We start from the raw sequence: 14,663 nt of genomic DNA on the forward strand, positions 1-14,663 counted from the left end.
TGTTCAGTTAATTCCTTCCCTCTTGTAGTTTCTGTGTTTGGTGTTGGAAGCGTGAAAACGCTGCCGCTACAATCAGTAATTCTGTAAAAGATGATAAAGCCGTTACGTGCGTGCTCTGTGTTATCTGTATCTACTCCGATATCTATTAAGAAGGGCTCTGAAATGTGTGAATGTATAGTTAAAAAAAGTCATACGTTTGGAGCAAAAATGTACTTCTACAGTTTTCTTGGTTCTCATAAATAAGTTCTGACACACGAGCCAAACATTGAAGCCTTCTGTTTTAAAGTTTCTATGACACAAAAGATCTGTTTTGACATTAGCTAACTCACTAAACAGCAACAGTTTTAAAAATCAGTCTCTTTTGGGTTCCTAATTGTTTTGTTAGAAGAATATAAATCTTTTCTAATTGTTCTCTTCATTAAAAGAACTGTTTAAAAAGGAAAAAAAAACCTCAATCCTGATTATTATTTGGCTTATTATTAATACTTAATATTGATTTGGCTCATGAGTATAAAAACCTTCTGGGCATAATGAATTAGCTACTAGTTGGTTCTGTTTGTGTTTACTCATCTATGCCTGAAATAAAAGAATATTTTATTTGATGTATAATATTAATACCCTAAAAAATGTGGTTTTCTTTCCCTGTTTAGGTTAAAACTTATGGCAGAAGGAGAATTGAAAGATATGGAACAATTTTTTGATGACCTTTCAGATTCATTTACAGGAACAGAGCCAGAAGTTCATAAAACAAGTGTAGTAGGTAACTAATTATTATCCGTAAGCTATATTTGATGTGATATCGATCATCGATGTAATTCGCTCAGGATACAGCTTTTTTTTTCTTTTTGGGGAGGTGTAAAGATTGTGTAATATGATTTTTCTCTTGCTCAGATGTTTCATATTAACCAATAATTTTGCATATTGTGCGGCTCTTACTGATCTTAACAATTTTTCTGTGATCAGATAGTCTGTGAGATTTGCCACTAAATTAATACCAGATTTACACTCTGCAAAATTGAGTTTTATCAATTGGTGGACTCATATGAGACACTTAAGCAAAATTAAATGATGCGATTTAAGCTTCTGGTTATTATGATTTCTAGTGTCCTCTCTGAAACAGCAACCTTACAACAGTTGTCATAACATATGTTTTCCTTTGCAGGTCTGTTTCTGCGCCATATGATCTTGGCATACAATAAGCTTTCTTTTAGTCAGGTCTATAAACTTTACACTGCGCTTCAGCAGTACTTTCAAAATGATGAGAAAAAAAATGGAATTGATGAGAGTGACATGGAACTGACAAATACAGAAGAACTGGAGGGGAAAATGGAGAAAGAAGAACTTGATGTACCTTTAAGGTGATATATTAATATTAAAGACTTTCCCACTTCTTAAGAGAATTAGTCTTATTTCAGATTACCTCTGTACATATCAGAGTAAACTTAAGCTTTGTCCAGCTCAAGATGCCACTCCTATTAAACATTCCAAACTCCACGAATGCTCATCTAGGCCCTGTGCATGTCCTATCACTAAGGACTTCAGCTGCAATATTGAGATGTAGAGTACTGTAATCTTGTATTTTTTTTAAAGCCTCACGCACACTGGCAGAGCTGGGTGGGCTCTCCGTTTCCTTGGTGCCACCATGTGGTAACACTTGTAAATGGCAACAGTTCTGCTCAGTGTCTCATAGAAGATGGCGGTACCCCATTCTCATGCTCACCTAGGGAATCGCAAGCTGAAAGCCAGATGCTGCTCACAGTTCCCTTCTGTACAGCCCGCTGCTGAATGACTTCTCCGGTTGTGCTAGTGTGTGATGTGATAAAGCTGTTGGAGAAGTCACTTCTGCTTCCAGCAAGGAAAGTTAAGCTTAATGTTTTTGGTTTATCTTTTTGCCCTTCTCCAAATAAAAGAACTCACGTCTATTTACATCAAAAATGAGAAGCAAATATTGAGACTTTTCACCCACTAAAGAGGTGAAAAGAATAATCCTGAAAGCATTTTGTGTATCCGTATATTTAAAATGTACTTTCTAAACTGTGTTTATATAAACTTGTGCTTGCACATGCTCCGCTACAGCATGAGTCAGTTAACAGCTTTTGGAGCCTGGCTGTACGCTGTAGTTGCTGTCTTTCCATGGAATAAACTTCGGTCTGCTCTTGCAGAACAGCAGTTTTCTGGAGTGATGTATGTGGCCAAAGTGCCAGTTCATTTCATTGTGACTATCTTCAGAAGAAAGGAAAAACAGAACAAAGCCATTTGAATATGTCAACCCCAAATCTTCTATCTGCTGTTTTTCTTTGGGTTTTCACGTGTATTTAGGGTAACATTCATATTGACCACGGTCTCTGCAGGTTGAAGATTACAACTAAACTGTGTGAAATAATTTGGATTGCAAACTTTGATGTAGTAGATTTTATTCTTTATTAAGTTTTCTCCTTTTAGTTTCCTTTCGTGCTGTTGAGCTGTAATATCTCATAAAACTTTATAAAGCAAAAGTGTGACTGTCTGATAAAATGTATTTCCTTGTATTTTATTTCATTGCCCTTGTTTCTAACCAGAGTGCTTCTTATCAGGGAAGAAGAAATATCTTGCAGTGGACCTCTTTCCCAGAAACAAGCAGAGTATTTTCTTTCTCAGCAGGTATGTTAATTCGGAATAAAGTTGAGTAAATAATCAGTAACATGAATTTCACCTTCAATTTTATCCACAGTGTTGGACACGATGTTTTCTTAGATCTGCTAAAGATTTGTTGATATCTTGCATGTAGTTGCTCCGTATGAGCACTTGGGGCTAAAAATGTTTTATCTAGGCATGTACACCATATGATGATATTTGATTCTGAGAAGGTCGCTTCCGTTCTGACTACTTGCCTCTGATTTGATGTTTGCTAAATGTGCAGTTTTGTTGATTATTCCAGCTGGTAAATACAAAATGGAGCAGAAATACACATGGGCACAAATGTCAGTAAATGTGCTGCATGCTTAGAATAGCTTGCTAAAAAGAAAAAAAAGTATAATACGTGATGTTTCATATACATTTTAAAAGGTCAAAGTAACTCCTCAGTCCCATTAGGATCTTTACTGTTAGGGGTTGTTGAATCCAGTAGCTTGATTGCGGCAAGGCTCCTGCAACTCCATGATTCCCAGTGCAACCAGTGGTGAGGCTGAGCATGCTATCTTATCCTGTTCCCCTCTCTGGCTGATGAAGAAGAAGGTCCCTTAGTGTGAAATATATACACATGTACATTCTCGCGTACGCGTGCTCTCTCTTATTCCACCAGTAACTGGGCTTATACGCTCAGTTTATCAAGTAACTGGCCCCTGGATTGTCTTGTCTCCAGTTGCCTCTGGCAGAAAGACACAACACACATATAAATGCATGTCTCAGTTGACCCAAAGGCCCCACAGTCTCTCCATCAGTTGGCTTGGGACCTCCTGGTTGGCCTGGGCTTCCTCCAGTTGTTTCGTTCAGAGAAACATACCTGTCCCGGTCTTATGGCTGTTTCAATACTTGGCTCTCAAGCTGCTTATTCTACTTTCTGCCTAGTCCGGCTTGGTGTTCACCAGTGGTCGCCCACTGACACGTGTACTCTCACTTGCTCCGGTTGCTGGCACCACAGACACACGGGCCTCTGTGACCTGTGGTCCCCACTCCGGTTGCCGGCACCACAGGCACACAGGCCCTGCGATCTAGCTCCAGTTGCTGGCACTTCAGCCTCCCTACAACCACGCAGAAAAAAAGGAGTAGAGTTAGAAATAGGGTTTAATGAGAAGACGAGACAGACTGCAGTGATCTGGCGCAAGGTATGGATTTTAACTGCAGTGACATTCTGTTATACTGTGTTTTTTAGCAGGTGTGATTTATGTAGAGTATCTATTACCAGTGTGCATAAATTTTTTTTTTTTTCCTCCTAATTAGAGTGTTGTGGAGGAATCAGGATGTTTAGGAGGGTTCTGAAATTTGATGTCTTTTTATTATTCAGTATTCAGTAATGCTTATTCTAGTAACTAGATTATTGTAATTTTTTATTAGTTGATCTACTTGCCAAAGCAAACTATGGAGTTACTTTTATTTAATTTCCTGATTTTTTTTTTGTGAGAAGATGCATGTAATTCCAGTAAGCAATCTGTCATATTAGTTCTTCAAAGAGAAACTTAAACAGAATTCTTTAAGTACCTTTAAACAGCCCTTTGAATAAGCTTTTATTTTACTTGGTCTCTCTGATCTCTGGAAAGTGAATGCTGTAATATAGTATAGAATAAAACTGCCACTGATATTTCAGCGTCATAGTAGACAGAGCAGTTACAAAATCTTCTTTAATGTTCTCTCCAAGCAGATAACAAACTGACAAGCATGTATCAAAATACATTTGAAACCCTCCAGATGGAGTTACTTATCTTACTTTTATTTTTCAATTTTTATTCCAGGCTTCTTTATTAAAGAATGATGAAACAAAGGCTCTTACTCCAGCATCTTTACAAAAGGAATTGAACAACTTGTTAAAATTTAATCCAGACTTTGCTGAAGCAGTAAGTATCTTTGTCTTCATCCAAAATGGTTGTAAAGGGATTTCTTATCTCTAGGATGGGATTATTTGGGAGTAATTTATTCTATATTGAAATATAAGCAGATGATAAAAATGTGAGCAAGTTGCATGCAAATGTTTAGCAATTCAAACTGAAACTCCTGAAGGTACAGAAACCTTAATTAAGCTGAGTACTTCACCACATGTCTAGCTCTATGCACAGATATAATCCTCTTAATTTTGGTGAGACTGAGTGCATTCTTGTTGAACTAAACCTAAAACTTATTTCTTTTTACGTATGTTTTCATAAGAAATTTCAGGCCTCATACTCCCGTGGTTTAAAAATCAGTATTAAGTGTGATACCTGTTGATTTTGCTTACTGATGTTCACTTTACTTCTGGTGCTTAATAGCAATTTATACTGAAAGCAATAGACAACTCGCTTTGAGAGTTGGTTCCAGAGCTGTGCTGCGAGCATTTGCCTCGTTCCTTGACAACTTATTCTTGAGCAAGTTCCATGAGTTCCCAGTCAACTCTTTCCTGCCTTACTTTCTAACTCTTCCTCTTCAACCCTGGGCTGAGGCAGACAGGATTTTCCTTGCTCCCATTTGGAGACGTATCCTTGAAAGGGCTGCCATAGCAGGGGCTGGACTTCACAACTCCAGAAGTCCTCTCCCGTGTTCTCTTTGTCTGACATGAAGGGTTGTCCTGCCTGTGTCTCAATGCCAAGAAGAAAATACATCAGTGTAGCATCTGCTTTCTATCTGCACAGCGTTTGGAAGCAGTGCTCGTGCTTCTGAGTATCTTCCTGAGCGCAGACACAGTGGGACTCGTGCCTCCATTCCCACTCTCGCTTAGCCCGTAAATACAGGGATTCTGCCTATGTACAGGTCTCAGACTGGGTGGGATAATTCTGACTGCCAGATCTTGGCTTATGGGACACCATTTAGAAGATCCTGATAGGGAAACCAACCAATTTTATGCAAGATTTACAGAAATTCTGCATGGGTAATATCGGTATCACTGCAACTTCCGATCAAGCACTTTCCTGGCCATGCAGTATTTCACGGTTGCACTTATTAGGCAACCTTTTGCAGTAAGAAGATACATAGTAATTATAAACAAAAGCTTTGTTTTAATAGTTCTGTATAGTTAAAGCTGATTTTGCTTCAATTTTTAGCATTATTTAAGCTACTTAAATAGTCTCAGAGTGCAAGATGTCTTCAGTTCAACACACAGCCTCCTTCATTATTTTGACCGTTTAATTCTCACTGGAGCAGAAAGCAAAAGCAATGGGGATGAAGGTTACGGTCGGAGTTTGAGATACGCTGCTCTGAATCTAGCTGCACTGCACTGTCGGTTTGGCCATTAGTAAGTTAATATATTGTACCACACAACTAAAATTCATCTTGTTGCATTTCGTAAGTGCTGATAGATAGACCTTTTGTTCATTCTGAAAATCTGTTCGGGAGAAGAAGGGACTTTCTCTAATTTGATAACAGCTATAGCTGGGTTGGGCTGGAATTTTCTTGGAATCTTGATTTGTTTTGGTTTGTTTTTGTTTTGACATTTATTTGGTTTCCATTATAACTGAGCTATCTACAACAGGGTAAGAGTTGACATTTGTCTGTGTCTGGTTGCAACTGTTTCCTAGGATTTAAGTTCTCAATTGCTACATTTCCATGACCTCAGAAAGGTCAGTGGACATGAATGCCTATTTTCAGCTATATTCTCAAGAAAGTGTAGTTGGTTTCCTGTTAACGTTCAAATCAACATAGAGCTGATGATCTGGAAAAAGAATAATTAAAAAAAGAAAAAAGCCATCTGAGCTTTTTTAATTTTAAAATGCCATAAGGGTGGGTGTTATTTTGTTGATAAAGCTGGCTTACCCATCTCCATATATGGTTTGTGTTTATTGACTGCTGCCTGAATGCATCATGTAAAAGGACTGGAGATGGGAAGGACATCTGCAAAATTGAGAGCAACAACTTTTTCTACACAGGCAGATACTTAACATTGCCCCTGTTCAAACAATAATTTGGCACATTGGCATGTACAAGCTTTGAAAGCCCGCTTAGGGGTTACAGCTGCATTTTTGTAGTGGCTTGCAGATACCATCTTGCTTATTATCCTCAAGACTAGAATATATTGCTGAAGTGCTAGGAGGAAAATACAGGCTTTCTCAGCCGTCTGTTAAATCAGAGTTGTCTTCTGAGTGCGATATGCATAATTTAGATCAATATTCCTCTGTATCATAATGCTGTATTTTAAGCACTGTGGGAATACTAATATGTTCTCCCTTTTTGTTTGCTGGTAGCCAACAGGCTGAACTTGCACTTCAGGAAGCCATCCGAATTGCACAGGAGTCTAACGACCATGTTTGCTTGCAGCACTGCCTGGTACGATAGCTGTGTTGAAATGGAGGTTAAGTCACCTTTGTCTGTGTTATGAGAGCTCAGTGAACTGTTGCAGAACTACTCTTACAGTAGTACCTCATCAAATGCATCAGTAATTTAAATATGACTTGACTGTCCAACAGTCGGATGATGTTGCTTCTGGCAGATGGATCACCCAGAGCAACAAACTGTAGGGAGATCATGGGATGGTTTTGTTGCAACTCAGGATTACTTTCTTAAACAGGAGTTGTGATCCTAGAGTACAAAAATCCCAGTACTCAGCTCGAAATTTAGTCTTGTATGTTTTAAAGAGACAAAGTATTTCATAAACTTCCTCCGTACTGTCTGTTGGATTCTCAAAGAGTAATCAACCTTCTTTTGAGCAAACAAAAAGGAGGAGGGAAAGACTTAGATTCCTCTGTATTTTGTTCTGTAATTAACACTATTGTTATAATGAATTGGCATCGATGGTATCAAACTCCTGAGATACTGCTTTCCACAGTTAACTGTGTAATGGGGTTTCTGTGCGTTACGCTGAACCTCCAGCGTTGACTGCTGTCAAGCCAGTGTCCTAGCCTAGCTGCACTTTTGATACATTTGCTGTGCAGTATTTAATAGAGGTTTCCTTAGTATCATATTAATTCTGAAGAGTGGTTTGTATTCCCAGTGAGTTTTTGTGTATTCTGTGCAAAAAGTAAGAGGAGTTAAAAGTGCTGCAGCCATTAGCTATTTGCAATGAGATTTTAACTTTTCCCCTTGCTAGAGCTGGTTGTACATCTTGGAGCAGAAGATATTCGATAGCTGTGTTCTGCTGGAGCACTCTGTAAACAAATCTTTACATTTTGGTTTGCCGGTAAGTCCATTTCATTTATCCTTAACTTTATTCTAGGACAAACACATGTGGTGAGGGGAGTGTGCATGAGGAGGGTTTTGTGGCTGGTCTGTTCAAAATATGTAACTGAATTTAAACAAATCCATTTTAACACTCCAAAATGTAGCTCTGTCTATTATTTTTACTCTTCATATTAACAAACCAGAGTTCAGTTGCTTTAACACCAGCGCATTATTGCAAGGCTCGTTGGTTTTCCTTCTTACTTGTTTGTTTTTCAGGCAGAAGAACCCTCTTTGGCTACTAGCCTGGCCCCATGCACCATTTCAGCCTTAGGCCTGTAGCACAATCTGCTGGTGCTCAAGGGAGGTTTTTATGCCTCCGCCTTCCCTGAAACTCAGTGCTGATGCCTCTGGCAGGGCTTTGAACACATTTACTTGTATGGCTCTGTCCCAGCTGTGAAATCTTGTAAGGCAGCCCTCCCCTTAGATAGTTTTGTGCCCTGAATCTGTTGGCTCTTAATGTTTAGTTCTGTCTTCCCCAAGATCTGCAATCTCTTTGTTAAGAGAATTGTTCTAAAAGGAACTAAACCGCTGATGTTGGGAGATGAGAGCAGACTGGCCGCTTGGTGGGGAAGGGGAGGGAAGGCTCTGTGTTTTCACAGCTGTTTCATCATTGGAGAAATCCAGGTACAAGTCCTGTCATCCTCTTTAAGACTTCTGTGTGGGGGAGTGGAAATTACCTTTCACATCTAACAAAATGGCATTCATGTATGTGTGGGTGTGCATAAGTGGGTATTTAAAGAAATGCCTGGAGCAGTGTTCCTTTGTCTGTGCTGAATAACATCACCTCTTTTTCTTTGGGATTTTTTTCTTAGTTTAGAACTCTTGCTCCGGTGTAATTTGCAAGTGTAGTGTACTCTATTGTCTTTCAATGCTGTTGGTATTTTTCTTCTTCTTCCCAGTACCTTGCTTCCCTGGGAATACAGTCCTTGGTTCAGCAAAGAGCTTTTGCAGGAAAGGCTGCCAACAAACTAATGGATGCCTTAAAAGATTCTGATCTGTTACACTGGAAACACAGCTTGTCAGAGCTTATTGATATTAGTATGGCACAGAAGACTGCCATTTGGAGATTATACGGCCGCAGGTATTTTGTTTCTTTTGAACTCTTGGGTTAGCTCACTGTACTTGTTAGCACATAATGCATTTTGAGTTATTTATATAGGTGTAACAAGTGACTGTGTCTCTCCAGTGCACTAAAATAAAGCAATCAGACTGTGATTCAGTACAGGCTGAGTGCAATTATTTCCATTCTCTTGTGTTCCTTTAAAACTCATACTGGAAAAAAGATTGAGTTTCCATTTAGTAGTGGCAAATAGATCATAAATTGTTCCTGTGCCCCCATTTTCAGCATCTCTGTGCTTAGACTGTATGCAGCTTTCAGTATGTAGTACTTGATGTGCCTGCATAGTCAAGAGTTCTTGGATAGCAGTTGTTTCATTCTCCCCCAGGCCCCTGGCTTACCAGAAAATGTGGACTATTGTCATAACAAGACCATAGATTAAAAATGGTTGTTGTTTGCTGCTTGAAAGCTAAAAGATGTTTCTCTTGCACAAGCACCATGGCATTTCAACAAGCCCAAACATTGCTGAGCATGAACAGTCTGGAGGCTGTGAACGTGGGCGTGCAGCAGAATAACACAGAGTCCTTTGCTGTAGTCTTGTGTCACCTGGCTGAGCTACACGCAGAGCAGGTGAGTCTTATGGATAGTTGCACAAAATGTCATTTGGGTGAGAGGACGTGTGGGTGTTATTGACAGAGAGTGCGAGACTTGACTCCTGTTTTGTTCTGCCTTTAATGTCTGCATTGGGGGTGAAGAAAATACAGGGTTTTTGCTTGGCAAGTTCTTTCCATGAAGGTTGTGTTAAAATCGAGGGGAGTGGTGCTTTGCCCCAGTGTACGTTAATCAGAGTGCTGTTTCTGTGTTACAGGGATACTTTGCAGCTGCTTCTGAAATACTGAAACACCTAAAGGAAAGATTCCCTCCCAATAGTCAGCATGCACAGGTAGAATATTTATAATTTAGCCTGTAAATTATGTAACTATTATACAATAGGATCTGAATTCCATTGCATCTGAATTCTTTCCTCTGTGTGCCTTGGGCTATATGTTTGATAATCTCACTTGGCTCATGATCTCATGGGAAGCTGTGCAGCACAAACTCTTCTACAAAAGCATGAAAAAGATGCTTCTGTTGTTTTAAGACTGGTGAGACATTTATCTCACCATAGCCTCCTAAGAAAAAGCTGTTTAAATAGAAATGTCATTGACAGAGGAATATACATCTCCTTCATGAGGACATATAGAAGTTAAATGCTCTGCATTGATTTGGAGCTTCAAAGTTCTGTTTAATTAGTGCTACTTATTTTGATGTATTACAATGCAGAAATAACTGAGAGAATAGGCAGGTTTTTGTGTGACTGGGAAACACATTAACACATGAGTCTATAAGATAGTATTTACATTGAAATGTTAAAGATTCCATTAAATATAGTTTATTCTTTCTCTTTTCGCTATAGAACAAGTCTATTGTTTCAAAGCATTAGTAATGATTTAAAAGAGCTTTTTTGCTTAAAATGCAGTCAAATAGGTGAGCTTTGGTATTGAAACATTAATCCAGACCTGAGCATTTCCATTGAGGACAGTAATTTAGTAAATGCAGTAATTGGACAGTGGAGTTAGTTGTGTCTAGACATAAATATCCACGGGGGAAAATAAAAAGTAAGTTCTAACTTGGGATTAGAAAATGAGCAGGCACAACTTCTAAAACTTGTTCCTGGATGTTCTTTGTTTAGCTTTGGATGCTGTTTGATCAGAAAATACAGTTTGAGCGAGCCATGAATGATGGCAGATATCATATAGCAGATTCTCTTGTAGCAGGAATTACAGCACTTAATAGCATTGAAGGCGTATACAGGTAAGAAATCATGAATCTGCATACACTTGCAGGTGTGTCCCGTGAAGAGAATGAAAAATTTAGCAAAATGATTGCTGGCAGTCACATGCGCTTACATGTTCTTCCCTTTCCAGAACTAATTACGGTCATGTTGTCTAACCTGTAGCACTTATTCCATTAGAGTATGTCCTGCAATAATAATTTCTAGTTGTTTCTGCGGACATTTTAAGAACGGGAATAGCACTTCTGAAGTTGGTGTTCTTCTAGAGTTGTAGATCTGTTGTGAGAACACAAAATACTTCTTCAAAATGTGCCATGGTAACTGTAGTCACACCTAAGCACAAAGCAGAATTTTACGTCAGATAGCTAGGGATCTTAGGCCTAGTCTGAGCTTGAGCATCTTCATCTATGTCCTGGTTTCTACATCTACAAAATGGAACAATATGATTTTTTCTCTGACCTTAATGGGTTCTTGTTTCTATATGAGAATGATGTGTTAGAAATAGGTAGGGTTAAAACTTGTTATTTGGTGAGTATGAAAAACAACTTACTGTTAAAAGCAATTTCTTGTTGATTTTCAATGAGGCAAAACACCATAGCCAATGCCAGTAAGTTGGAAGATCAGTATTCAAGCTGTGGGACCTGATGCTTGTCCTTCTGGAATTGGACTGTGTGTGATTTCCCTGATCTTTAAATATTCTACTCAGTGTCTGGGTTCAGGGCGTTTGTACACATCCCCTACTGCTATGTATTTGTTTCTTATTTCCCTGTTCTCGCTCTTATTAGCTCAAGCCAATTTTAGCTAGTTTACCTCATACCTGTTTTTCTTCCCAATAATTACTTGTGCTTTCTAGCTTGCATGCCCTCCCACTTCTGCTGCCTGTTTGGCCTTTGTTTTTGGCAATCCCTGTTTTCTATCTAAAGCTGTTTTATGAGTTTGATTTTTTTTCTGCCTGTGAGTTGTCCAGTTGGAATCAGAGATACCTGTTTTTGCCCCTGCCGGTGTGTATAGCATGCGTACACTTTGTCAGAATGCCATTCTGCAGTTACAAGAAACAGAGGTCACAAAACAGAGACCTATTTTACTGTGTTTTGAAGACCAGAGCTGTATCTAAAATACAAAAATTAGATCAGTGATGTTTTCTTTCTACCACGGCAGGAAAGCCATTGTATTGAAAGCCCAAAATCAAATGTCAGAGGCACACAAACTTTTGCAGAAATTGTTGATCCACTGCCAGAAAATCAAGAACACGGAGATGGTGATTAGGTAAGAATGTTTCATTTTCAGAGTATTAAAGCCACTTTGCAGTGATTAGAATCAGCCATTTCAATTTGTCTGTGTTCAGACTTCACTACCTACTATGATTTGGAGATTACAAAATAATTTCATTTATTAATCATGGTATGGAGGAATCCTCAAAATATTGTGGAATTGAAACCTAGTCATCTTTAATATGTAAAGTAAAAGGTAGTAAACTTATTTTAGAGTTCCATGAAGACTTACAGAAGAAGGAAACACTGCATCCAAAATAAATAGGAAGTAGAAATATATGTGTGTAATTGTACCTTTGTGCTAACCTTCAGAGTAGTTACAGTCTTATTTGATCTTTTGTATGTCGGTGGCATCTCCTCTTAAGGGTGTAATTGAACTTTATTGTATATCAGTAATGTCATTCATAGTAAAATCAATACCATTATGGATGGAATAATTGTTTGGGAAACAAGTGGACATTTTTCATCAAAAGAAAATGTTTGTGATTCTTTCCCCCTGTTTTGGTTAGTGTACTGCTGTCAATAGCAGAGCTCTACTGGAGATCTTCATGTCATACCATAGCGTTGCCTGTCCTGCTGCAGGCTCTTGCCCTCTCTCGAGAATACAGTCTACAGTACTTGGCTTCTGAAACCGTGCTGAACTTGGCTTTCTCCCAGGTATGTCTGATTTGTGTTTTCACAGGGCTGTAGGGCAACATTTATTCTGGGGATCTGGATACTGTTTTTACTCCTGTGAGATTGAAGAACACAACCTTATTGGAATTAAATTATTGATTCTGAAGAAGTATGTTCTAAATGTAAAATCTTTTGAGGAAGTTAATAAAAGTTGTGTAAATCACTAAGTTGTGTAGTTCTTGAATATAATTAAGCAGGCAAGCATAAATTGGCTCTGCCTTCATTTCTTCCGTTGTTATTTTTTCTGCTAGTATTTTGGCTTTCTAGTAGCACAGTTTGGCTTGTGTTTGAGTTAAAAATAATGCTTGTAATGGAGTTCGGTTATATTGTTTATTCTGAGCTGGCAGAGACGTGGTTGTCAGCACTGACTGCAGTGGAGAAGCCGGGCTTAATCATTTCAGATAGTAGCTCATTTCTACGAATAAGTTTTGATTTAAAAGAAGATTATGTGGAAAAAAATTGCATCCTTGTCTGTAGTGCATCGCGTTATTAGAAACAGATGTGGCTTATGTTGGTCTTCTCTGAAGAAGCTGCTCTTACCAGTGGATTCCAGTATTAGACCAGCAAGTGTTTCTCTTTCAGCTGATCCTTGGCATTCCTGAACAAGCCCTGAATATTCTGCACATGGCAATAGAACCTGTCTTGGCCCACGGAGCTGTCCTGGACAAAGGCTGTGCCATGTTCTTGGTGGCCAAATGTCAGGTGGCTTCTGCCGCTTCCTACACTCCACAAAAGAAGATTGAAGGTAGTGTGAAGGGTAATTCTCCTGGCTGAAACTGCGCTCAGAAGTTGAGAAGTGCAAACCAGTGTATATATTGGAGTCCTGCTACATGATCAGTGTTTAAAAATGTGTTTAAATGATACAGCAAAGTGTACCTAGTTATTGGATAGCAAAATTAATTTGGAATTAGTTATTCAACAGATGCAGTGTTTATAATGGAATCTTGTTTATCTGCATACTTTCACACCCGTATTTTGCAGCAAAGGCTGATAACAGAAACTAGCTGACAGACCATGTTGCTAAGACACAAATTGTTTTGAAAAGCTGAGGAATTTATAATTGGGCTCCTTAGAATTGAGCTGCATTGCTTGGAGTTGTTATTGTGACATTATCTGAAATGTGACTGTCCCCCTTTTTCCACAGCTTTGGAATCTGCTATCTTGAATCTAAATGAAGCCAAGACTTACTTTGCCAAAGTGGACTGCAAAGAGCAGCTCAGAGATGTTCTCTACTTCCAAGCCCGGCTGTTCCACACCCTCGGCAAGACCCAGGAAAGGAACAAATGTGCCATGTTGTTCCGTCAGTTGCACCAGGAACTGCCGGCACATGGTGTCCCCTTAATCAATGCCTTCAAGTGATGCATTTAAAGATGAGATTTGTTTGTTTTCCTGGTTTTTTACAAATGTCTTTTTATTATATTCAGTCATCCGTGTTTCAAAATAACTGCCAATAAATCATGCTCTTCTATTGAACAAACTTGCGTTTTGTTTGTAATGACTTAAGGGAAAATACAGGTTTCCACCCATTTCACTTTTATTCTGTACTTGAAATTAAGAATAAGAACTGAATGGGGGAAAAAAAAAAAGACTCTCTTGACTGCATTACAAACACGCTGAGGGGAGTAGCACAGTCACGAAATAATATCTGTTCTTAGTAGTGACATTTTCAGAATCAATGCTGGCTTTATGAACCCTTCGGTACAAAAAATAGTGGAAAATGTAGACGAAGCTCCTTTGCGCTCATTTTAAGCGGTATAGAATGGGGAGTCTCATTTAAAACACGTCCTTGTGTTTAACCTGTCTACAGTCGCTGTTTACTCTGTAGAAACAGATGGTGCTGGCAGAAGGGAAAAAACAGGATTCAGTTGGAGAGGTCTAATGGTGCAAAGTCTCGGCATTGTTGTTACACGTGTCCTTGTGCAAAGAGTGGCTGAGAAAAGTAAAGAGTGCTAAAAAAAGCCCTAGCTCAGCTGAAATGTTTTTATTGTACCTGTTCTCCCATAGGCGCTGC

At 38.9% G+C, this 14,663-nt stretch overlaps 1 protein-coding gene across 2 annotated transcripts; it reads left to right on the forward strand.

The window, feature by feature from the left end:
* Nucleotides 1–654: 654 nt before the first annotated feature.
* Nucleotides 655–14,129, forward strand: ANAPC5 (anaphase promoting complex subunit 5). 2 transcript variants are annotated; one of them, XM_009587956.1, is made up of 15 exons: nt 655–760; nt 1,163–1,358; nt 2,574–2,640; nt 4,428–4,529; nt 5,706–5,896; nt 6,843–6,924; nt 7,685–7,774; nt 8,715–8,896; nt 9,367–9,502; nt 9,741–9,815; nt 10,605–10,726; nt 11,865–11,972; nt 12,487–12,634; nt 13,235–13,397; nt 13,797–14,129. In XM_009587956.1, the coding sequence occupies exons 1-15, from the start codon at nt 661–663 to the stop codon at nt 14,009–14,011; spliced, it is 1,977 nt and encodes a 658-aa protein (XP_009586251.1). In that variant the 5' UTR covers nt 655–660; the 3' UTR covers nt 14,012–14,129. The 2 variants fall into 2 exon arrangements, with proteins under 2 accessions (XP_009586251.1, XP_009586252.1); XM_009587957.1 differs by having other exon boundaries at nt 8,751–8,896.
* Nucleotides 14,130–14,663: the final 534 nt, after the last annotated feature.

The sequence above is a fragment of the Fulmarus glacialis genome, unplaced genomic scaffold (assembly GCF_000690835.1).
Source record: "Fulmarus glacialis isolate BGI_N327 unplaced genomic scaffold, ASM69083v1 scaffold23231, whole genome shotgun sequence".
Lineage (NCBI taxonomy): Eukaryota > Metazoa > Chordata > Aves > Procellariiformes > Procellariidae > Fulmarus > Fulmarus glacialis.